We start from the raw sequence: 27,237 nt of genomic DNA on the forward strand, positions 1-27,237 counted from the left end.
GTCTTAAAAAAGTAACCGTTACTGACTGCCACAATTTTTTTTTTCTGATTTCTTATAGTGTTTCTTAAAGCCAGAAAGTTGCCATTTGAAATGACTTTAGTTTGTGTCATGTCTGTGATTTGCTTTTTTCTACAAAATTAAACAGCTGAATGAACATCCTCCGAAGCCGGTGATTCCATAATTTTTGCCAGGGGTTGTGTGTGTGTGGTGTGTATTATACATAATATATATATACACACATACACATACCAAAAAACAAACCATGCATTATAGTTACAATCCATGTCAGGCTCAATGATAAAGTGCAAAATTTGTCCAATGTCTAAAAACAACCAAGGCATCACCTAACATCTCTGTGAGATCAAAGGTCACCAACAGCTCATGTACCAATGTTAAACTTTCCTTTATAGATACAAACTTATTAAAACAATCTATATTTAATTGCAAACTTAGATTACAGAAAAGGGTATTTGGAAGAGTCAGTACGTGTTGCTCGGTTTTAAAAGGGAGATCTTTGAAGGGAGTACACAGACTACAACCACACATTTGATACATTAATAATTTCAGGTCTAGCTGTACCACTGGCCTCTAGATGCTATAAGCTACAATCATCATAGGATTCAGATACGCAATCAACAAAGCTTATTTTCCTATTGGGGTTTTAGGTTCTCTAGAAGTCTTGACCTTGCTGGTGCACTTCTTTTGTAAACACTACCAAGTGTGACAGGGTGGTGATGGTGAATTCCTCAACTCTGGTATACAAAAAAAACTAGAAACAAGATCATGAAAGCAGCTGCCTACAGAATACAAAGAGCCAGGGCAATGTAACAAGGATGCAAGTTTGAAATTACAGCGAAACAAAAAAGTATCAAACATTAGATGGTGCCCCATCTGGGATGCATGACAAATGGGGCCATATAGAAATCATGTAGTATGCCAACACGCAATAAAACAGACACTTGGGCCAACCTGGAACATTTGATCATAGGTTATGACATCTGCAATGGCAACATAACAGGGACAACTATTCAAGCAACTACTTATACATTCTCCAACAGCAGTAGTTTTCATTCAAAGGGATGCTTATGGGATTGGAGTAGACATACAAGACTTCGGCATGGTGTCCAGGTTTTAAACTACAGTTCCCTGGACAACAGCTCGCCGAGAGCTGTGGTGCAGCTGCACATGATTCCGGAGCTGGAAAGAGTGGGTGCAAAGTACACCTCTGCGCTTTCAAAATTCATCTACACCCCTGAGAAGCCACGAGACATACAGGCATGGAAAGGGGAGCGAGTTTGAAGAAGCACACGTGAAAGGGGACTAAATTCCCCATGGTGAAGGTGGTTCGTAGGACTGTGCTTGTTGGAGGGTTGTGATCCACAGACAGGTTAGTCATCATCATCATTTTCGTCATAGTCATCCTCTTCATCGTCATCCCCCATGTATGATACTGGAGTCTCGACACGAGACCCACTGTAGTGAGATTCTTAGAGCTTGAGGCCATGGTCCCGTCAGCACAGCCGTCACTAGAATGACAAAAATTCATGGCTTTGAAAACACAGTGATATTGGGAAAAAGTGGCTTTATAAGGACCAGGAAGAACACCTGACTATGTCTTTACAGCCTCTCACCTGCTTGCAGGACACGAGCTCCATTCGCAGAAGACCCTCCGGTGATGTAGACATTGCTGATGGGACCCTTCGCCATCCTATGAAAAGCAACGTGATCATAAATAAATGACTTCATAACTGCATTTTCGCTTCCGATCTGATAATGTGCAGTGGCTTCTTCTTTTTTTTTTAATTTTTCAATTTGTACTGCACCCAGCTGTACAAAGTCAGAATTACACAACCAAAAGCCAGTATGATTGCTTCAGGACCATGGTGGCAAACTGCAAGATGGCATCCCTTGATGAAATCTACTCAAAATAGGAGTGTGGCCAGAGAATGTAGACAACATGCACTGGCAGCAATTCTGTTGAAGCTGAGAGTGCTGCCTGTTTGAACTGCTCCACTGTGCTAATGAAATGACCGAGACAGAACATTCACTGTCTTAAGAAGTCCCCCCTTTAAAAAAAAGATACTTTAGTATAATGCCCTGCGATGCATATCAAAATGTTCGAACAATTTCAGCTTTTTCAATGTGACATATATTTGTATAGAAAACTGTGTAAGATATGATCTATGAACAGAAATATGATGAAAAATGGACCATGATCGAAAAGAGCGTCATTAGGGTTCTGATGCCTAATTTACACACACACACAAAAAACGCAACCTTGATTGGGTCTGAATCCAACTGCCCTCAATATCCCAAGTATACATTTTATGTCAGCGGTAGCAAATCTGTTGTAATTAAATACACAAATTAATGAAGTCATCACCGTCTGTACGGAAGACCTCAACAAGTCTGTTTTACATGTAATTAACAAGTACAATGTAACAAATCAATAACTGGGAAGGGAGGAGAAGAAAAACACTAGGCATGTGGAGATTAATCATACAACTGGTATCTACACTCAAAATATAAATGCAACACTTTTGGTTTTGCTCCCATTTTGTATGAGATGAACTCAAAGATCTAAAACTTTTTCCACATACACAATATCACCATTTCCCTCAAATATTGTTCACAAAACCAGTCGAAATCTGTGATAGTGAGCACTTCTCCTTGCTGAGATAATCCATCCCACCTCACAGGTGTGCCATATCAGATACTGATTAGACACATGATTAGTGCACAGGTGTGCCTTAGACTGTCCACAATAAAAGGCTACTCTGAAAAGGTGCAGTTTTGTTTTATGGGGGATACCAGTCAGTATCTGGTGTGACCACCATTTGCCTCATGCAGTGCAACACATCTCCTCGCATAGAGTTGAGCAGGTTGTCAATTGTGGCCTATGGAATGTTGGTCCACTCCTCTTCAATGGCTGTGCGAAGTTGCTGGTACTCAGGAACTGGTACACGCTGTCGTATACGCCGGTTCAGAGCATCCCAAACATGCTCAATGGGTAACATGTCCGGTGAGTATGCCGGCCATGCAAACTGGGACATTTTCAGCTTCCAAGAATTGTGTACAGATCCTTGGCAACATGGAGCCGTGCATTATCCTGCTGCAACATGAGGTGATGTCTTGGATTGGCACAACAATGGCCTCAGTCTCGTCACGGTATCTCTGTGCATTCAAAATGCCATCAATAAAATGCACCTGTGTTCTTCGTCCATAACAGACGCCTGCCCTCATAACCCACCACCACCATGGGCCACTCGATCCACAACATTGACATCAGAAAACGCTCACCCACATGACGCCACACACGCTGTCTGCCATCTGCCCTGAACAGTTTGAACCGGGATTCATCCGTGAAGAGAACACCTCTCCAACGTGCCAAACTCCAGCGAATGTGAGCATTTGCCACTCAAGTCGGTTACGACGACGAAACTGGAGTCAGGTCGAGACCCCGATGAGCGACAAGCATGCGAATGAGCTTCCCTGAGACGGTTTCTGACAGTTTGTGCAGAAATTCTTTGGCTGTGCAAACCGTTGTTCAGCAGCTGTATGAGTGGCTGGTCTCAGACGATCTTGGAGGTGAACATGCTGGATGTGGATGTCGTGGGCTGGTGTGGTTACACGTTGGTCTCGGTTGTGAGCTGGTTTGGATGTACTGCCAAATTCTCTGAAACGCCTTTGGAGACGGCTTATGGTAGAGAATGAACATTCAATCACGAGCAACAGCTCTGGTTGACATTCTGCTGTCAGCATGCCAATTGCACGCTCCCTCAAATCTTGCGACATCTGTGGCATTGTGCTGTGTGATAAAACTGCAACCTTCAGAGTGGCCTTTTATTGTGGACAGTTTAAGGCACACCTGTGCACTAATCATGGTGTCTAATCAGCATCTTGGTATGGCACACTGTGAGGTGGTGGATTATCTCAGCCAAAGGAGAAGTGCTCACTATCACAGATTTAGACTGGTTTGTGAACAATATTTGAGGGAAATGGTGATAGTGTATGTGGAAAAGGTTTTAGATCTTTGAGTTCATCTCATACAAATGGGAGCAAAACCAAAAGTGTTGCATTTATATTTTGTTGAGTGTAGATACAAACGTGCGCGATGGAAGTCTATTAATTCATTCAGCGTGCATCAATTCAATTGACAGGTAAATCGTGATCGTGTCGCTTGCTGCCTGCTTGCATCGATTTTTTTCCGAGGCACACTGATGCACCATTCCTGCTTTGCTTTTGTTTTGAACATGGACAGACCTGAAAGCACATTACTACCACAACAAAATGGAGGTCCGAGCGATCAGTTGGAGATTTTTGACACACCTAAACATCTAAATAAGGCGTTTGGAGATACTTTGGCTCTTTTTAAAAAGATGTGAAACTCACAATACAGGTCATTTGTAAAGAATGCCGTGCTGCTAAACCATACGGCCGCTGCTGCTCCACTCAGATATCCTCAGATTGCGAACTGAGCTCCAGCAAAACTGGTGAGAAAAATCTCATACAACCCTGGCAAAAATTATGGATCACCGGGCCTCTGGAGATGTTCATTCAGTTGTTTAATTTTGTAGAAAAAAAGCAGATTCACAGACATGACACAAAAACTAAAGTCATTTCAAATGGCAACTTTCTGGCTTTAAGAAACACTAAAGAAATCAAGAAAAATATTGTGGCAGTCAGTAACGGTTACTTTTTAAGACCAAGACAGGGAAAAAAATATGGAATCACTCATTCTGAGGAAAAAAATTATGGAATCATGAAAAACAAAGAACGCTCCAACACATCACTAGTATTTTGTTGCACCACCTCTGGCTTTTATAACAGCTTGCAGTTCTTTGAGGCATGGACTTAATGAGGGACAACAGTACTCTTCAATCAATCTGGCTCAACTTTCTCTGATTGTTGTTCCAGATCAGCTTTGCAGGTGGAGCCTTGTCATGGACCATTTCTTCAACTTCCACCAAAGATTTTCAATTGGATTAAGATCCGGACTATTTGCAGGCCATTGACATTGACCCTATGTGTCTTTTTGCAAGGAATGTTTTCACGTTTTTGCTCTATGGCAAGATGCATTATCATCTTGAAAAATGATTTCATCATCCCCAAACATCCTTTCAATTGATGGGATAAAGAAAAGTGTCCAAAATATCACGTAAACGTGTGCATTTATTGATGATAGTAATGACAGCCATCTCCCCAGTGCCTTTACCTGACATGCGCCCCGTATCATCAATGACTGTGGAAATTACATGTTCTCTTCAGGCAGTCATCTTTATAAATCTAATTGGAACGGCACCAAACAAAAGTTCCAGCATCATCACCTTGCCCAATGCAGATTCGAGATTCATCACTGAATATGACTTTCATCCAGTCATCCACAGTCCACGATTGCTTTTCCTTAGCCCATTGTAACCTTGTTTTTTTCTATTTAGGTGTTAATGATGGCTTTCGTTCAGCTTTTCTGTATGTAAATCCCATTTCCTTTAGGTGGGTTCTTACAGTTCGGTCACAGACGTTGACTCCAGTTTCCTCCCATTCGTTCCTCATTGTTTTGTTGTGCATTTTTGATTTTTGAGACATATTGCTTTAAGTTTTCTGTCTTGACGCTTTGATGTCTTCCTTGGTCTACCAGTATGTTTGCCTTTAACAACTTCCCATGTTTGTATTTGGTCCAGAGTTTAGACACAGCTGAACAACCAACATCTTTTGCAACATTGCGTGATGATTTACCCTCTTTTAATAGTTTGATAATCCTCTCCTTTGTTTCAATTGACATCTCTCATGTTGGAGCCATGATTCATGTCAGTTCACTTGGTGCAACAGCTCTCCAAGGTGTGATCACTCCTTTTTAGATGCAGACTAATGAGCAGATCTGATTTGATGCAGGTGTAGATTTGGGATGAAAATTACAGGGTGATTCCATAATTTTTCCTCAGAACTGAGTGAGTCCATATTTTTTTCCTCTGCTTGGTCTAAAAAAGTAACTGTTACTGACTGTCACAATTTTTTTTCCTGATTTCTTATAGTGTTTCTTAAAGCCAGAAAGTTGCCATTTGAAATGACTTTAGTTTTGTGTCATGTCTGTGATCTGCTTTTTTTCTACAAAATTAAACAACTGAGAACATCCTCCGAGGCCGGTGATTCCATAATTTTTGCCAGGGGTTGTATTACTTTTGCCAAGGCGGTACTATATAAGTGAGTGACTCACTTTAAGTCACTCATTAAGAGTGATCTTGTCTTACTGTTTAAGTTCAGAGAGTGTGATGAAGCAGGTTGCAGGTATGAGTGAACTGATTTGTGCTCCATAATGTTGAATCTGGTAATTTGCTGCTTATAAGGAGTAAAAACAAATCCTTTGCCTCTAGTAGAATCAGAAGAAGAATGCCATAACACCATACTGAACTGCAGCTTCTTATTTTCCATTAAAATTTTTGGTATAATTTCTTTGCAACATGTTGAATCGCAAAGTCTTACACCAAATGGCATCGTATCGCATTGCGAGGAATGAATCACCATCATACATACCAAATCACATTGAATTGGAACAGGGTGAATCTATCTATCGTTGTAGTGTATCGAGATGCGTACGAATCGTTGTTGGTGATGAGATTCACAGCCTAAAAAACACCATAGAAATCCAGTCCATTTAACATTTAGGTAGGAAGGCACCATGCACTGACCTATAACATAGGGCTCCAGGGCTTTGGGTACCAGACTGCGTGCCACTTTTAGGTCCTCTGGAGAACACTTCCCGACCTCCCAAACCACAGGCCATGCCCATGCGTTTCAGCACCTCTATGTCATCATGGATCTCAAACATGCTGTCAAGTTGAACAAATATTCAAACCTGCAAAGAAGAGGAAGAAATTAAACAGGAAATATGTAATTATCTCAAAATCCAGTGCATGCCTAAACAGAGAGCCAAGTATTTGATCCAACTGACTACTCAGTAATTATCATGTCCATGAAACATCATCACATTCATGCCTGTTCATGTGAGCTAACAGTGGCGCAGCTTAACTATAATTTCCATAAAATTGGAGCAACTGTAACTTTTGACCCCTGTACAAACTGAACTTTGTCACCATTTTTGCTGTTTTTACCCTATAACATTCGGTCATAGATAGCCCAGACTATACCTTTTTGGATTGTTGGGATTGGACATTAATGTGGGTCTGTTTTCAACATGATTGGAGCTTTTTTTTTTTATTTGACCCTGTGTAATTCTTATTGCCCCCTGTAGCTTTTTATAGGTCAGCTCCCAGGATGGCCCCATATCTGAAAACAAAATGTGTGTGCCAAAATTGATGCTTTTATCCACAGATGCACAATTGTTTTGCTATGCCGCCCCACTATATGATAGGAAGGCTGTTTTGTTGCTTTTATTTAAACAGCTTGGTGCAAACCTCTGCACAAATGCCAGCATTTTGGGACCTCAAACTGGATGGTAGCATTTCAAAATGGATGACAACTACTACTTTCAACTTTCAGCCATCTCCAACTCAACTTGTCCTTTGCATCCTTCTGTCACTCCACCACTTGCGTATTCCCTTATCACATCTATAACCCCTCTGAACTCTTTTTCTCCACTTACCTGGTGGCTCCATCCTCAACATCTTTCTCCTTATATACCTGGATCTCTCCTCTGCACATCCAAACTATCTCAACTGACCCTCTATAAAAAGGTCCTACCTGTGTTGTTCCTTTGACATGTTCATTCCTAATCCTGTCCATCCTCGTCACTCCTGAAGGAAATCACTCGCCAACTCTGCAACCTCCAACTCATCCTCATCTTATTGTTAGCACCTTCATCTCTACACTGTACAACTACCCCTCTCATTTGTCATAAATCACTATTGCTACCTTTCTCCACCTTTCATGCACTCTCTTCCACACTCTCCATTACTTTGGACAGTTGACCCAAGTATTTAAATTTACCTACCTTACGCCTCCACTCCTTGGAACCCACACTACTCCACCAGGCTCCCTTTCACTCACACACGTACTCCGTCTTGCTCCTACTGATTTTAATTCCCTTTCTCTCCAGAGCGTATCTCCACCTTTTCAGGCTAGTGTCAACCCGCTCTCTGCTCTCACTACAAATGTCATAATGTCATCTGCAAACATCAGAGTTCATGAAGACTCCTGCTAAAACATGACACTTGATTTGAATTGTCCCTGTCCAGCCAGATTTAAATGGTTACCAGCTTTGGCTGGGGAAGTAACCTCCAAGGACTGGCATTGCAGCCTGTTCCAGGGAGGACTCAGACTCTCATCCGCTTTACGCTAAAGCATCCAGAAATAAACACCACTGTGTGTGAATACAAACTAAGTAAAGAAACTGGTGGGCTACTTGAGGTTCTTTAATTATGTACGGCAAAAATGGTGCAGCTTGTCAGCTGATCAGTTCACAACATTCAAAGAACTTGACCATTAAGTTCTAGCGCTCTTGTGATTTTGACACTAAGCTTTGAAGTTTGCAAACAACGGGTCTTTGTCGCAAATCCAAGACTTGGACAGTCACAAAGTCTTGCAAAAAAAATGAATAAAAATAAATAAATACAGTGAATGTGGCGTAAAGATACACATCATCTATTAAGGTCTTGAAAACTTTTTTTTTTTCAGCAGAGCAAAAAGACGCCAAAGTGTGATGAGCTCTTAAACCCAAATTCCTTGGACATACTGTCATCAAACTGCACAGTGCTTATTGTGTCATTATCTAGTAAGTGTTACAAATTAAGTTTTGTGGTCACATACTTATCATTGGAGATGCTGCAGTCGATGACTGTTTTCTTGCTGGTGTTGACGATAATGAAAGGAAGGTGGATGATGGAGTTGGGAGGTGGAGGTCTGTTAGCCTGCTGCTCTGTCTGCCTGTTCCTCTGAACCAGGTTCTTAAAAGCTATTTGCTGCAAGATAAAAATGGAAAAATGATAAGGCATTACACATTCTGCTACTTATGCTTTCAGTGTTGCTTTGTCCTCTTAATGAATGATGATTAGTGATAACATCCAGAATTTAAGCAATCACGAGACACCAAGGCAGCTACACTTACATTTAGCCAGTTAGCATACCATGCCATTTCTGTGTGGGGAAATAAATCTGCATTTCCTGGTGTTTGATGTAGAGGACACGGTGGCACAAGCAGTTAGTATGCTTGCCTCCCAACAAGAAGGTCCCCAGAGGCGTTGTGTGAAGAAGGGCATCTGGCGTAAAACCTCTGCCAAATCAACACGCGACCCCCAAGCAACATGGGAGAAGATAAGCAAAGAAATTACTTTTTGTTGATGTAACATCCAACTCCTGGATGTTGTGTGCCATTTTGTCATGGTACTGGCTTGTTGTGCAACATGCTGTTTTGAGGTGGGCATCCATATCAGTGTGTTCAAAGCCTATTCAGCATTTGATTACCCATAATCCTCCTCTTTGCTTCAGCCAGTGGTAGCACACACATACAGCAAAAAGAGCATAAATTGAGGTTGTTCAAGCCCTTAAGACTTTCCTGCTATGAAGCTCCTTACAAGAGGCCAAAATAACTTAAATGGAACTTTGTACAATTCTTAGAATTCACTTGCAACATAGCACAGAAGACTGTAATGACTTTTTATAAAACTGTTCCGTAATAAACTTGTAACAAATGGCAAGAATCTCTCATCATTTTCTCAACTGGATAATCATCCAGTTTCAAATAAACATCACTATAGTTTGAGAACAATAAGACAGTTGTTCCATATTAAAAAATTAGTATGACGCCTGATTAATTCCTACCTGCAGTATGAGTTCCTGAAGCTGTGACTGTTTCTGCTTAATCCGCTCCAGTCGCCTCTGTCTCTCCACCTGCATTTAACAAAAGTGTGACTGTGAGTGATAACCGAGGTTAACATTTTAAAAGAGGACATTCTCGGTAGAGGCTGATATGAAAAAGGTCTTCATGGTCTTTGTACCTCAAGGTTTTGGCACTCCTGAGCAGAGTTAGTGGGCAAACCAATCCATTTGATTTCTTTCTTCTCTTTAGAGATAATGTTCATGGCCATGAGCACATTAAGTGCATCGTACACACGGCGCCGAATGTTCTTCTGGTCATAGACATGCTACAAGAAAAAGACAAAAACAAAGAGATTCAAGTGGTGAAAAATGTCAATAGTACTTGTGTTAGGAAGGGTATTCTGTGTGAAACTTGTGCCAAGTCAAAATGAGGCTCCACATCAGATCTAATGTGGAGACCCAGAGCAGCAACAGGAGGAGCCAAAAGAAATTACTTGTGTTTTCCCAAAGTCTTAAGATGATGCCCTCAAATATCTGGAACGTGACACAAAGCTATTCAGTTTGCTGTCTGAAGCCCTGTTTGGACACAATTAGTTTTATATCGGGAGGAGGGCAAAGTAATTATTACCAGGCTTCATCTGTGATTCTTAACCAGTACAGATGCGCCGTGTTAGTCATGTTCACCAAGTGCAATGTTCACAGGTTGGTTAACATTATGGCCACATTATACATCTCTGTAAAATGATCTACAGAAATTATGAAAAGGTCTTTTTTTTTTTTAAGAGCTGACGTAACATGTGAATTTCTCCTCTGTGAGATCAATAAAGTTTATCTTTATATTAAATTCTGTGCGAATAGAGATGTCAGTATTATCCTCAAGAAAAGGAGTTTTCCAGCGTTTATCTCAAGCATGGAAATGCTTTGAGGAGCATTTTGAAGACAATCATTACACCAACAGCAGAGATTTGACATTCACACTTGAGATGCATTTACATAGAATTTTTGTATTGTGTTCATACATCGCTGCTATGAAATCATGCCATGATATGTCTCACCTCACTTCTGTGTTGCCTCAGTGTGCATCTCTGGAACACCTGCTGTTTGTCAAACAAACAGTGAAGAGGCTGCAACTAAACTCAAATTCTGTTGCACAAAACATGCTTGTATACGAGGTGTTCCAACCACTTGAATCGGCACACTGAAAAATGTTATAAATTCAGATGTGCCATTTTATTTCTCTTTAATTATTTTTTTTATGACACTGACATTCTTATTCACTAGCACTGTTTATACTGTAATTTAATACAACAAACTGTATTTTGAGATGTTATTTATACATTGCACACCTTGTTTTATTACCTTCTTGGCTTTTTTAATATTTGTCTCCACCCACTCCCCTTCTTTCTGATGAATTAAAAAAAAGAAACCCTATCCAATTTATGACTAAAAACCTGGATGCAATTAGAACCATGACTTGTAACATGCAACACCCCTAGGTTTGATATTTTAAGAAAAATACTCAAAACCACAAATCAGTTATTGTTAAAATTATCTTGCTCATCTGTGTGCAAGTGTTTTACTTAAGTTTAATGATGTTAATTTTATTTTTATTATTTTAATGTAACCATGATGCTGCCCTCTTGACCAAGGTCTCCCTTGGAAAAGAGATCTTGATCTCAATGGGACTAACCTGGTAGATGAAAGAAGTTATTAAAATAGCTACTGATTAATTTAGTGGTCGATTTATCGCTGTAGCTCCACAAATGTGTTCTGTGTGTTGTGAAAAATGTCAGCAGGTGTGCCGCTCACCGACTCATTGGGTGACATGTGATTGTCTGTAGAGCTGAATTCTGCGACCAACTCGTCAGCCACTTCATTGTACGTGGTAACTCCTTTCTTCTGCACTTTCTCACAAACTTTCATAGAGAAATGCCTCAATCCCTTCCCGTTCTTTTCCCCTTTCTTCCCCCGCTTTCTGCTGACAAAACAGAAATTTTATATTAAGTTACACAACGGAAGCCATTTATATACATATGATGACTTCAGGCGACTCACCCCCGACGACCACGGAGAGGCATCTGGAGGCTGGCTCTGAGTGAGGAACTGCGAACTGGGCGTATGTGGACTGTGACCAATACTGCATTAGATACGGTTGGTCTCTGAGGTGTTCCTATCACCTACATGGAGAAAAAAAAAAAAATAAAAGAGGGGGGAAATAAAAGTAAAAAACACACAGCACTGCTTCACATTACAAAACAAATCTACGGCATGATTCTCCATGATTCAGTTCCCATTCAACTGAATGGGAAAGTGTGTCCAAACTTTTGGCTGGTAGTGTACTTACAATATAAACCACACAGTGCTTATTTTAGAGATTATTATACACAACTTGGCATGTCACACAAATTTGTCATTCCCCCCTCGAATCTTTTCAGCAGCTACTTGGCCATCAGCAATTGAAGCGAGGGCAGAAATTCTGAGCGATGCAATTTGACTGGCCAACTACGTATACACACACACACTTTTATGAGATTTATTCAGGCTGGCATTCTTTAAACATTCAACATTCAATGTTTTGTTGTTACCCACAATGCAATGTGGCACAGTATTACAGAGCATGCGCACAAAACTGCTGGGAGATTTACAGTTCATGTTTCTCTCTAATCCATCCATTTTCTTCCGCTTTATCCAGAGTCGGGTCGCGGGGGCAGCAGCTCAAGCAAAGCCGCCCAGACCTCCCAATCCACACACACCTCCCCCAGCTCCTCCGGGAGAACCCCAAGGCGTTCCCAAGCCAGCCAAGAGATATAATCCTTCCAGCGTGTCCTGGGTCTTCCCTGGGGCCTCCTCCCAATGGGACGTGCCCGGAACACCTCTCCAGCGAGGCGTCCAGGGGGCAATCCGGAAAAAGATGCCCAAGCCACCTCAACTGACTCCTTTCGATGTGGAGGAGCAGCGGCTCGACTCCGAGCTCCTCCCAAGTGACCGAGCTACTCACCCTATCTCTAAGGGAGTGCCCAGCCACCCTGCAGAGGAAACTCATCTCAGCCGCTTGTACCCGCGATCTCGTTCTTTCGGTCAGGACCTCCATGACCAGTGACAGATCAAGGACCGAGACGTCCCCCGGTATGGCGGAGCCGGGGTCCCACGGGGCCCGGCCGGGCTCAGCCCGAAGGAGCCAACGTGGGCCCGCCCCTTCTGTGGGTTCACCACCTGCAGAGGGGGCCATGGGGTCAGGTACAGAGAGGATTGGGGTGGCGGTCGAGGGCGGGTGGCCCGGTCCATGCTCACAGCCCCTGGCTGCTGGGACATGTTTCTCTCTATATGGATAAAATTTTCCCTAGACTAATATTTAGTGTGTTTCAGGAATATGGCCGTCTTACGATCACCAAAGCTTAGAAGCGTGTCAGCAAATCAAACTGTAGCTATTAATTGGGCACCGCAGTCTCGTTTGGGGACAGGCGCTCTAAAGGGGTAAAATATGACACAAAACATGTAATTTCTCTACTTCTGGGGGACAAACCCACAGCATTTCAATGGGGTTTTTTGGGCAAACTACATGCAAACCAAGTGAAAATGCAAAGAAAAAGATGCGGTGGTAAAGTGAACATGCGTTGCTGTTTGTTTATGGCCCGGAGCACAAACGTGTAGAGGCGGTTTTGCAGGCGAGAGAACGGAGCTGCCTCTGGTTAGCTGTGTAGGCTAACACTTACCGACACAACGTCTCCCATCTGCCTCGTCTTTTCTTCTCCACTGGGAATCGGGGGGGGGGGGGGGGGGGGGGGGGGGGGACCTTTTCGCGACTGCTTTGGTGATTGCAGCCAAAAACAAAACAGTACACCATTTATCCGTGTGAACTTATGCTGTGTATATAGTGCGCAACGGAGCGGAGGTCCTCGTAAGTGGTCAAATCCCACGATATCACGCAGGGTTCAAACGAGACTGCGGTGCCCTATACTCAAGGAATGAACCAAATAACCAAGTAACAAGCACAGCCTCAAAACAAAACTCTTCCACAGATTTAATGCATATGCACAGTTGTATATAAATACACTGCACTGTGAGTAAAGGAAAAACACTAAACTTATCCACTGTACACTATAAAGGACCAAATGCTGCATTTCAACAGACTTGAATGAGCAGAAGACACATACACACACACGCCCCATGTACAGAAAGTTAATCATGTCTACTACCTAATGCCAGCTCCCCTTCAGTTACAGAGACAGAATATTAGATATACTTTGGCTCACTTATTTATTATTTAAGACAAAATTCTAGGCAGACAACCAGCACAGATTTAGTCATTTTGTGATTCAAACAATTCACATAAAGCCAATTACAATATTAACTTCAAATGTCTAAAAACCTTTGTTCTGTACAAGTAGCTCTTACTCTCTGACTATGTTGAACTTTGAGTTTAGTACTTAAGCATTTATGTGAAAGTGTGTGTGTGTATATATATATATATTTTTTTTTTCCCTTTTTAAATGTGAACTACATAGGAGATAAGTGATCTATTCCTTCACTAAGGTGATATCTAAGCTGATTTCCGTTATGTATACATTCCTTGTATATAATGGGATGACGGGTGTATCCTGCTGACCAAAGAGTTGATAAGCTCAGGCTAAACTGCCTCCACCCACCCTCCGCCCGGTCACCTCACAATGATAATTTCAGGGAATTACACAACAGTTAGACATAGCAGAGACATGCAGTGTCCAATGCACAAATCCTTCAAAACGTACAGCTGTCACAGACGACCACACGTCAAATTATGAAAGGGATCACAAAATTTCAGGCAAAAAAAAAATAAAAAATAAAGTAAAAATTCACAAAGCCTGACATGTTAATAATGTGTTGTATGGTGGATGTATGAAATAGTTCTCACCACATGTGGCACATGTTGCCACGTGTGCAGCAACATTCACATTAGACGGCCCAAGGTTTTTAGGCAGTAGCTGCTGGCCACAGGAGCAGCTGCAGGCTGAACAGTAACCAAAGATAGGACACCTAGCACAAAAGACATGAGAACACCAGATAATTAGCAGCTCTTCAATGAAACTACATTGCCCCCTGTTGTCCATCTACAGCACCTATGAGGAAAAAAAAAGTGTTGTTCCCATGGAATGTTTACATACTTATTGATATCAAATTCAAAATTCTAGCTTCTTTGTACACCAATTTTAAAAATTAGATATTTACATTTACAAAGTGAAAACAAATCTGTGCAACACGATGTCAATGAAACACCAATTTACAACACGACAACCGACTGCTGAAGCATTCACTCCCTCCAGGTCATTTTGTTTATCAGCAATTATTTTAGCAGACATTCACCCAGAAACTTCAAAGTGGTGAAGCGGGTTGAGCGGGCAGCAGGAGCAACAGACATCGTCAGTGCTGTTAACAGCTTCCCGACAAAATGTGGTCATAACATTGGACTGTTTTAGGGAAAACTTTAAGTCATCTTGGTAAGTCCCGATAAATTTGCCTCACGTTAGCATCCACAGTGATGCATTAACTTCCACAGTAAAAGTCCAACAGTGCAGCTGCATTAACATTAAATTATTTCATCGTGAAAACAGATGGCCAGGAAAGCAAGTCCACCACCAGCAGTGGACATTTAACTTGCTGCCTGCAGCAAGAGAAGATACCAGATGTTGGAACAAACCTACCCTGGTTTTAGGAAGCACAGCTGCAACATCAAGAGTAGCTACACCTCAGTCTAGCGGCACTGGTAGGCTGTATAATCTGACGGGAATCCCAATTCAATTCATGTATACAGCGGCAACTCTCAACGCAAATCGCCCCAAAGTGCCACACATCCCAGTTATAGACTTTGTGTTGGCACGTCTGTTAGCTTGTATGTCTCAACGCAGCAATTTTTTCTCCTTCTCTGTAAGACTGCTGGAATTTTGTAAAACCAAGAGAGGGATCACAAGTAAACAACCTTTGACAAATAAAGTCACAATTCTAATAATAGAGACGAAGGGCCTCATGTACACAGGCTCAAAAACGTGGCGCACGTCCATCTCCATGCTAACATTTAGATGTATCAAAAGTGAAATGACTGTGGAACATGCGGTGCGTCATGGTCACAAGCAAGTTCTGGCTTGGTGTACGTACGTTTCTACAGTCATACGCATGTTTCACTGGTGACACGTATCGTGATGCTAGGAAACTGTTAATACTGTGAAATCAAAAAAAATCATTAGAGTGATGTGCACACCAGAGACAACCGCAATGAACAACTAACATCTACCTAACCTACGTGTTTGCAGTTATATGGGTGGACATAGAAGCATTGGCAAAGTGATGCGTAAAATGGCATTACAATGGCTGCATCAGTGTGTTAGAATACCTTGCAAATGGGAACGCGAGGATTTACTTGCACATGATGATAATTGGCTCATAAGCCGATTTCGTTTGCCACAGCCACTTTTACTAGAGTTGTGCGCAGAACTGCGGCCGGCCCAGAAAAGCACTACAGCAAAACTGACTTCAGAACGATTAAGAGGTTTTACTTTGTCATCTGATGGTTAATAATCACATAATATCCTCTGATTGGTTTAGGTGTAGAGAGTCAGTGCTATGATCACTTCCCCTGTCTTTTATTAATAATGCTGAATTTATGTGGAAATTATTGTTGTACAAAAGCTTCAGCGATCTGTCACTGAGATAGATGATGAAAAAAGTGCAGATTTAAACAGAAACGAGGCATAATCAGTGAATTGCTGCGGACACTTCGAAAATGACGCATGCGCAGTGAAGACGGGGGGCTGATCAGTCTGCGACACCAGTTTCCCTAATACAACCCCTGGCAAAAATTATGGAATCACCGGCCTCGGAGGATGTTCATTCAGTTGTTTAATTTTGTAGAAAAAAGCAGATCACAGACATGACACAAAACTAAAGTCATTTCAAATGGCAACTTTCTGGCTTTAAGAAACACTAAGAAATAAAGAAAAAAAAAATTGTGGCAGTCAGTAACGGTTACTTTTTAGACCAAGCAGAGGGAAAAAAATATGGAATCACTCAATTCTGAGGAAAAAATTATGGAATCATGAAAAACAAAAGAACGCTCCAACACATCACTAGTATTTTGTTGCACCACCTCTGGCTTGTATAACAGCTGGCAGTCTCTGAGGCATGGACTTAATGAGTGACAAACAGTACTCTTCATCAATCTGGCTCCAACTTTCTCTGATTGCTGTTGCCAGATCAGCTTTGCAGGTTGGAACCTTGTCATGGACCATTTTCTTCAACTTCCACCAAAGATTTTCAATTGGATTAAGATCCGGACTATTTGCAGGCCATGACATTGACCCTATGTGTCTTTTGCAAGGAATGTTTTCACAGTTTTTGCTCTATGGCAAGATGCATTATCATCTTGAAAAATGATTTCATCATCCCCAAACATCCTTTCAATTGATGGGATAAGAAAAGTGTCCAAAATATCAATGTAAACTTGTGCATTTATTGATGATGTAATGACAGCCATCTCCCCAGTGCCTTTACCTGACATGCAGCCCCATATCATCAATGACTGTGGAAATTTACATCTTCTCTTCAGGCAATCATCTTTATAAATCTCATTGGAACGGCACCAAACAAAAGTTCCAACATCATCACCTTGCCCAATGCAGATTCGAGATTCATCACTGAATATGACTTTCATCCAGTCATCCAGTCCACGATTGCTTTTCCTTAGCCCATTGTAACCTTGTTATTTTCTGTTTAGGTGTTAATGATGGCTTTCGTTTAGCTTTTCTGTAAATCCCATTTCCTTTAGGCGGTTTCTTACAGTTTGGTCACAGACGTTGACTCCAGTTTCCTCCCATTCATTCCTCATTTGTTTTGTTGTGCATTTTTGATTTTTGAGACATATTGCTTTAAGTTTTCTGTCTTGACACTTTGAAGTCTTCCTTGGTCTACCAGTATGTTTGCCTTTAACAACCTTCCCATGTTTGTATTTGGTCCAGAGTTTAGACACAGCTGACTGTGAACAACCAACACCTTTTGCAACATTGCGTGATGATTACCCCCTTTTAAGAGTTTGATAATCCTCTCCTTTGTTTCAATTGACATCTCTCGTGTTGGAGCCATGATTCATGTTAGTCCACTTGGTGCAACAGCTCTCCAAGGTGTTATCACTCCTTTTAGATGCAGACTAATGAGCAGATCTGATCTGATGCAGGTGTTAGTTTTGGGGTGAAAATTTACAGGGTGATTCCATAATTTATTCCTCAGATTGAGTGAGTCCATATTTTTGTTCCCTCTGCTTGGTCTAAAACAGTAACCGTTACTGACTCCCCACAATTTTTTTTCTTTATTTCTTATAGTGTTTCTTAAAGCAAGAAAGTTGCCATTTGAAATGACTTAGTTTTGTGTCATATCTGTGATCTGCTTTTTTTCTACAAAATTAAACATCTGAATGGACATCCTCCGAGGCCGGTGATTCCATAATTTTTGCCAGGGGTTGTATAATCTGAACTATTGACTGCACAGGTTATGATGAATTTGTTTTGTTAATAGGAAACATTTTTATTCCATCAATGTTCAAATCATGTGATGCACAAATGCGCCGAGTTGGGAACAGGCTAGAAGCTTTCACAGTGCGCGATGGGTGGTTGCTTGGTGAGGAAATGGTTTAGTCATGTAATTCTTCCGAATGAAAACCAGCGCAGACACATTTGGGCATGTGTGCAAGCAAATATGTCCACGCTGATTGGTATGTATAAAAGGAATGTGCCTGGATCCATGCGTACGCAGACTTTGATACATCTGAATTTTTTATGTGCATACAACAGTTTCTGGGGTTTAGCGTATGCCATGTTTCAGCAGGAAATCCACTCAAGTCGTACATGAAGAAAAGTGTGGTTTGAAACCCTTTAAATTCATGCTTATGTTTGCTGTCCATTTTTTTCCTCTCCCTTTTTTTCTTTGTAGCTTACCGTTTTAATCCTTTTTCTTCTCAAAACCAAAAGGGGGAAAACATAACATGGGGAAAATCTGAAAATTAAAACTGTAAATTAAACATAAAAAGTGTCTGCTTATATAAACATTTGTATCCAAATCCCTGTTTGTCCCAACTGTTCAGACATTGTACATGTATTGTTCACGTGTTGTAGATGCATATATCCAAATTCCCCCCCAAGAAGAATTGAAATTAAAATCTTGTTGAAGTTAGAGGGCGTAACCTTATTAACATCAAAGTTCGACCAGTTTTTCTTCAAAAATATCAACTCGATTCTTCAATTTGAATGTGGTCCTCGCCATGATATATACACATTATTTTACCTTGACAGGTCATGCTTTGCATGTACACTTTCAAAATGGAAAGTGTAAACAGAGATGTTTATAGGAGCTTGAAAAGAGCTTTAAAATGACACCAAATCCAGCTCACTGGCTGCTGAATCATTTGAGATATGGGCATGTAAAATCATGTGTGGCAATCAGTTGAAAATTAGTTGGTGTGTGTCTCATTAATTTTAGGATATGAGCAATAACATGAGAATTTTGAGCATTACGGTACTCATGAATCCTAAAGCCCCTTTCACACCAGGCCTGCGCAGCATTGCATTGTGCTGCATATCGAGTACGCTGGAATGGCTACATCATGAAAAAAAAAAAAAAATGTTGCACGCAGGGGGAAGCTTGGCCTGCTTCTTGAAACTTTGCTGCCAGCAAAGTTTAGAATAAAATCTAGCAATGCAGATACATACTGATAAAAAGCCTAAAAGGATTTTTTTTTTTTTTTTTGCCAGACTGGCATAGGGTAGCATACAATTGCGTAAGCATGGTGTACAGTAGCGTAGTGTTGCACAGACTGGCATAAAAATATCTGAGAAAAAAAAAATTCAACTTTAATTTTTTTGCATCCCTTGGCGGATTGTCACGTAGGGCTGCATAAACTCAATGTAGTCGGTACGCTGCATAAACTCAATGTAGTCGGTACGCCACATTATGGAGCGCTATGCAGGCCTGGTGTGAGAGGGGCTTAATCATCCCACAATGACTTGCGTTAACAGATTCTTTGCTGATTTGACACAATGTCCCAAAATGTGAATATCCACAAGGAAAACACCATGGGATTTTTTTTTTTTTTTTTAAATCAATACAGTTGTATGTAAAACTTTTGGCACCCCTGATGATTTCCATCATTTTCCTTTATAAATCATTGGTTGTTTGGATCAGCAATTTCAGTTAAATATATCATACGTATAGCAGACAAACACAGTGATATTTGAAAATTGAAGTTTATAGGATTTACAGAAAGTGTGCAATAATTCTTTAAACAAAATTAGGCAGGTGCATAAATTTGGGCACCCAACAGAAAAAAAAAAAAAATACATCAATATTTAGTAGAGCCGCAGAAATAACAGCCTCTAAATGCTTCTTATAACTTTCTTTCTGGTTGAAGGTATTTTGGACCATTCTTCTTTACAAAACATCTCCAGTTCAGTCAGGTTTGCTGGTTTCCGAGCATGAACAACCCGCTTAAAATTACACCACAGATTTTCCAATAATATTCAGGTCTGCGGACTGAGATGGCCATTCCAGAACATTATACTTGTTCCTCTGCATGAATACCTTAGTAGATTTTGAGCAGTGTTTAGGGTTGTTGTCTTGTTGCAAGATCCAGCCCCGGCGCAACTTCAACTTTGTCACTGATTCATGAACATTGTTCTCAAGAATCTGTTGATATTGACTGGAATCCATGTGACCCTCAACTTTAACAAGATTCCCAGTACCTGCACTGGCCACACAGCCCCACAGCATGATGGAACTGGAACCACCTCCAAATTTTCTTGGAATGCTGTGTTCTTTTTCAGCCATGCATACCGCCCATTGTTATGTCCAAATAACTCAATTTTAGTTTCATCAGTCCAAAGCACCTTATTCCAAAATGAAGCTGCCTTGTCCAAATGTGCTTTAGCATACCTCAAGCGACTGTGGCGTGTCCGCAGAAAAGGGCTTCCTCTGCAATACAGCGTCTCCTTGTGCAAAATGCGCTGTGTAGTTGAACAATGCTATCTGCAGCAAGATCATGTTGTAGGTCTTTGAAGCAGGTCTGTGAGTTGACTATGACTGTTCTCACCATGCTTCACTTCAGCTTATTTGAGATTTTTCTTGGCCTGCCACTTCGGGCCTTAACTAGTACTGTGCCTGTGGTCTTCCATTTCCTCACTGTGTTCCTCAGATAACTCTTTGTATCCTTCCCCAAAAACATGATGTTTTTTCAGGTCATTTGGGAGTTGTTTAGAGGCTCCCATTTCGCCACCCATTAGAAGAGATGCAAAGAGGAGAAACATTTGCAAATGGCCACCTTAAATATCCTTTCTCATGATTGGATTCACCTGTGTAAGGAGGTTACCAAACCAATTTTGTGTTCCAATAATTAGTGCTAAATGTATTCAAATCAATAAAATGACAAGGGTGCCCAAATTTATGCACCTGCCTAATTTTGTTTAAATAATTATTGCACACTTTCTGTACATACTAGAAAATTAATTTCACTTCTCAAATATCAGTGTGTTTGTCTGCTACATAATATATTTAACTGAAATGTCTTATCCAGACAGCCAATGATTCATAAAGGAAAATCATGGAATCATCAGGGGAGCCCACTACTTTTACATATCACTGTATATATGAAGTAACAAACATCCACTTTGGAACCAGTAAAGATTTAAACTAACAATAATGATTTTTTTTGTTTTAGTTAACAATGGAGTGTTGTTCAAACATATGCAGTGCTGTAAAAGTCACGATTATTAGTCACCTTTGCTGGGGCTCAGATTCTGATCGATGAAAACCTTCAGCTCCCCATTAGTTTCAATCAGACCAGCCTGTGGAAGACAAAAACATCATGGATAGCAACTTGCTCCTTAAACAACAGGTGGACAGAAGAGCAGGTTTGGCATAATTCTAATGACAGACGCAAGACAGCTTGCATTAAAATCTGCTTCACTGCACATTTTAAAACACCATTAAAGAATCACATATCAACAGGTCAGCCAAAGGTTAAGCAAACCAATACAACTTTATTCTTTCAAATACATCTTCAATGTTTGTTTGGTCTGTCACCTTCTGGGACTTAACAGAAATTAATGTTGCAATCCACTGGGGCTCAAACTACCAGACTGTCTCCACAGTTGCAATCTACACTCAACAAAAATATAAACACTTTTGTTTTTGTTCCCATTTTTCATGAGCTGAACTCAAAGAGCTAAAAATGTATCTCTCTCAAATATTGTTCACAAATCTGTGTTAGTGAGCACATCAACGCACTCAAAAACATTCAAAGGAGAACCACAAACTTCTACCTGGATTTAAGGACCTTACTTACAACTGGAGAAACTGAAGCTCCCTACCCTAGCATATCAAGCTCTACCAAATATTGACAGGGAAATATGATGCCGCAGTCTCTAACTTCATAAATTTAAGCCATAGCATGTCATCAAGGGGCCACCAACTTAAAATTGAACATCTGGAATAACCTACCCAAACATGTGAGTGCACCAACCCTCAACAGCTTTAAAAACCACCTTGGCAAACATTGGAGAGTTCATCTAGATCGCCACCCGTTAGATTTGAAAAAATTAGCGCTGCAGCCCACTACTGATTTCCTTTTGTTTGTTAGGTCTGATTATTCCAAACTTCTTCAAGATCTATATAATGTATTTAAATATATTCCTTATTTAATTTGATTTGTGCAGCACAATATTATTTGACAGCAGATATATTCACAAAGTACAGAGACTAAAGTACTGCCAACCTGTTTGATTTACAAGCAGGAGTTGGACTGCTGGACCCAACTTTAGGTCTGGGCGCATCTGTTGGTGCTGTGCTTCGCTGCATCTATCACACTATGGAACCACATTAGGTCCCATATGGCAACTACCCTGGTAGGCAACGGTCCATCTCCACCCCTCAAAAATAGCCATCTGCAGCAGCCTGGTGGAATGTGGGCATATCCTTGTCCTTTTCTACAACCCCTGGCAAAAATTATGGAATCACCGGCCTCAGAGGATGTTCATTCAGTTGTTTAATTTTGTAGAAAAAAGCAGATCACAGACATGACAAAACTAAAGTCATTTCAAATGGCAACTTTCTGGCTTTAAGAAACACTATAAGAAATCAAGAAAAAAAGATTGTGGCAGTCACCAACGGTTACTTTTTTAGACCAAGCAGAGGAAAAAAATATGGAATCACTCAATTCTGAGGAAAAAATTATGGAATCACCCTGTAAATTTTCATCCCCCAAATTAACACCTGCATCAAATCAGATCTGCTCATTGACATTGACCCTATGTGTCTTTTTGCAAGGAATGTTTTTGCAGTTTTTGCTCTATGGCAAGATGCATTATCATCTTGAAAAATGATTTCATCATCCCCAAACATCCTTTCAATTGTCCAAAATATCAATTTAAACTTGTGCATTTATTGATGATGTAATGACAGCCATCTCCCCAGTGCCTTTACCTGACATGCAGCCCCATATCATCAATGACTGTGGAAATTTACATGTTCTCTTCAAGCAGTCATCTTTATAAATCTCATTGGAAAGGCACCAAACAAAAGTTCCAGCATCATCACCTTGCCCAATGCAGATTCGAGATTCATCACTGAATATGACTTTCATCCAGTCATCCACAGTCCACGATTTTTTCCTTAGCCCATTGTAACCTTGTTTTTTTTCTGTTTAGGTGTTAATGATGCCTTTCGTTTAGCTTTTCTGTATGTAAATCCCATTTCCTTTAGGCAGTTTCTTACAGTTCTGTCACAGACGTTGACTCCAGTTTCCTCCCATTCGTTCCTCATTTGTTTTGTTGTACATTTTTCGATTTTTGAGACATATTGCTTTAAGTTTTCTGTCTTGACGCTTTGTCTTCCTTGGTCTACCAGTATGTTTGCCTTTAACAACCTTCCCATGTTGTTTGTATTTGGTCCAGAGTTTAGACACAGCTGACTGTGAACAACCAACATCTTTTGCAACATTGCGTGATGATTTACCCTCTTAAGAGTTTGATAATCCTCTCCTTGTTTCAATTGACATCTCTTGTGTTGGAGCCATGATTCATGTCAGTCCACTTGGTGCAACAGCTCTCCAAGATGTGTTCACTCCTTTTTAGATGCAGACTAACGAGCAGATCTGATATGATGCAGGTGTTAGTTTTGGGGATGAAAATTTACAGGGTGATTCCATAATTTTTTCCTCAGAATTGAGTGATTCCATATTTTTTTTCCTCTGCTTGGTCTAAAAAAGTAACCGTTACTGACTGCCACAATCTTTTTTTCTTGATTTCTTATAGTGTTTCTTAAAGCCAGAAAGTTGCCATTTGAAATGACTTTAGTTTTGTGTCATGTCTGTGATCTGCTTTTTTCTACAAAATTAAACAACTGAATGAACATCCTCCGAGGCCGGTGATTCCATAATTTTTGCCAGGGGTTGTAGTTGTCTGTGTCCTCATCACTGAGGCACCTGCTTGCTGGCTCATGCCCAGAGAGTGTGTCACATGGCCAAATTGTCATAGCTGTCAAATCACCCAGGGCCCTTGGGTGAGGTCCTTAATCCCCAAATTGCTCCCAATGTGTAGGGGAGGGCCTTGTATGTCAGCACCCTGACATCAGGGTGAATGGGAACATGAGGCATCACTGTAAAGCGATTGGACTATAAAAGTGCTATATAAATGCAGTCCATTTACAATTTTGGTCTCAAAAGTAATTTACAAAACATTTTCATACTAAATGTAGCTGCAGACAAATTAAAGGTAATCCAAAGGACTCCTTATTTAAATAAATTCTGCCAACAGTTGTGACTGCTGCCAGTAAGTGACATCAATTTTAGAAAGAGAGAAAATTTTAAAAGACACCAACTTGCATGTGACTTTTGGTTGGTGGTGGGAAAAAAAAGGACACCTCTTCTAAACAACGGAGCAAAAATTCAAGGCAAGCATCCATGGATACCCAGTCTTTCAGCCTGCCCACTGCAACTGAAATAAGAAGGTTTGGTAAATGAATGAATTGATGAGTCCACTTGAGGTAAATTCAGTTGACTGGATATGATTTGGAAAAGCACACACCTGTCTACATACGTATAAGGTCCCACAGTTAACAGTGGATGTCAGAGCACAAACCAAGCATAAAGTCAAATAAATTCTCTGCAGACCTCAGACAGGATTGTCTAGAGGTACAAATCTGGGGAAGGGTACAGAAACATTTATGCTGCGTTGAAGGTCCCAATGAGCACAGTGGCCTCCATCATCCACAAATGGAAGAAGTTCAGACCCACCAGGACTCTTTCTAGATCTGGCTGCACGTCTAAATTGGGCGATCGGGGGAAAAGGGCCTTTAGTCAGGGAGGTGATCAAGAACCCAATGGTCTGTCAGAGCTCCAGCATTCCTCTGTGGTGAGAAGAGAAACTTCCAGAAGGACAACAATCTCTGCATTAATCCACCAATCAGGCCTGTATGGTAGAGTGGCCAGACGGAAACCACTCCTTAGTAAAAGGCACATGGGAGACTAGTCAGGCTTGAGGGTAAGATGAATGCAGCAATGTACAGAGACATCCTGGATGAAAACCTGCTCTAGAGCGCTGCTGACCTCAGACTGGGGTGTTGGTTCGTCTTTCAGCAGGACAATGACCCCAAGCACACAGCCAAGATATCAAAGGAGTGGCTTCAAGACAACCCTGTGAATGTCCTTGAGTGGCCCATCCACAGCCGAGACCTGGATCCGACTGAACATCTCTGAAGAGATCTGAAATGGCTGTGCAGATAGAGAAAGATAGGTGCACCAAGCTTGTGGCATCATATTCAAGTAGACTTGAAGCTGTAATTGCTGCCAAAGGTGCATCAACAAAGTATTGAGCAAAGGTTGTGAATACTTATGTACATGTGATTTCTTAGTTTTTATTTTCAATAAATTTGAAAAAAATAAAAACTTTTCATTTTGTCATTATAGGGTGTTGTGAGTAGAATTTTGAGGGAAAAACAAATTTACTCCATTTTGGAATAAGGCTGTTACATAACAAAATGTGGAAAAAGTGAAGCACTGAATATTTTCCAGTAGCACTGTATGAAGACTCCAAGCAGTAAAGTGTTTTGAGGTAAAGTTGCATATAAATTTGGAATGTTCCATAATTCACCTCATAATGGCCATTTTTGTCTCAAGGTTTGGCCAGTCATTTGCCTGTTCACAGTAATACAGTCAAAACTTGGCGGATAAACAGCGTACCACCCTTTTACAATAGCCATGTTGAGGACAAGTCAGAGGCCATCATCTAAAAGACCATACTGAACAAATCTCAGGAAACAGAGGACATACTGAAACATTTTTTTTTGTGCACAGACATCTGTTCTACTGAGGCACATATGCACCAGACCCCTTGTCTCTGTGTCACATGATGATTTCAAATGAAATCCAAAAATTAACTGGGGGTGGTGAGGCACTGCAATCATCTGGATGCCTTGTTTGAGTGGAACAACCATTCCATTTTACTTTTCCATGTGTTGTAGCTCTGAGCACAAAGGACTGTACAACAAGATGACATACAGACCACACTTGTAGTGACTTACATCTTTAGCCATAATCCCAGACGACCAGGGAAGTTGATCTTCAGGCTAAAGAGAATTTTTTTTCTTCCCTTTACCAATTACACCACTGCAAAAGAAACAAAAAATAAAACATGCAATTAATAATGTCAGCTTTCATTTCCAACCAATGTATCATAATGTAAAAAGCATCCTATAATATTAAATATGGTGTACAATATCAGATACTAAAAATTAAACTTATTTTAGGTTAAGGCCCCATCCTTGCACCCAGCACACACACTGACTAATCACTAACGTTAACTTCGAAATTTTTTGATAAATGTGCACAATGAGCACCGAACACACTTCTGCAATAGTATCGACGTGACTGCGCACATGTACAGAACCCAATTAAAGTCATATTAAATGTTTGCAACTTTTCCCATGCTAAGCAAGCACAAGGCCTACTTCAGGTACCGAACACGTCCGGACAAGAACTTCTGCTACAGGTCACACAAACACACCAACTTCATCACACCGTCGCAAAGCTGCCATTGCAATCAAAACCACGCAATAACCTGGTTAAACAAGCGTGCGTGCGGTGGCAACAGCTGCATAAATACGAGAAAAAAACCCGACGGCAGCGAACAGTCTTTTGTTGGGATGCAGCAAGCTAACTCTAGGTGCTAAGAGTTAACGCTCGGTAGCTAGCGAGTTAGCTTAAACACGTTTTAGATTTTTTTTTATTTATTACCTCCATCTTACAAAAGCTGACCAAGGTTAGATACATATTAACATTAGAGTGATATGTTTTCCACTCGCGCGGTGAGTAGAGTTAATATTAAGATTTTTCTGGTGCACTTACGGAGTGCACACTCTTGCTTCTTCGACGGCTGTTGTTGGCATACAAGAATGGAGGAA

General features: G+C 40.8%; 1 protein-coding gene across 1 annotated transcript; it reads right to left on the reverse strand.

The window, feature by feature from the left end:
• Positions 1-386: 386 nt before the first annotated feature.
• On the reverse strand, positions 387-27,237 carry LOC117524793 (transcription factor Dp-1-like). The gene is given in 17 exon segments (XM_034186612.1): positions 387-1,526; positions 1,632-1,708; positions 6,683-6,765; positions 6,767-6,834; positions 6,837-6,853; positions 8,764-8,915; positions 9,775-9,843; positions 9,951-10,097; positions 11,581-11,746; positions 11,828-11,900; positions 11,903-11,948; positions 14,663-14,680; positions 14,682-14,737; positions 14,740-14,784; positions 21,560-21,626; positions 26,359-26,443; positions 27,182-27,237. Coding segments are annotated over 16 exon segments (1,191 nt in total). The 5' UTR covers positions 26,371-26,443; positions 27,182-27,237; the 3' UTR covers positions 387-1,431.

This window comes from Thalassophryne amazonica, chromosome 14 (genome assembly GCF_902500255.1).
Source record: "Thalassophryne amazonica chromosome 14, fThaAma1.1, whole genome shotgun sequence".
Lineage (NCBI taxonomy): Eukaryota > Metazoa > Chordata > Actinopteri > Batrachoidiformes > Batrachoididae > Thalassophryne > Thalassophryne amazonica.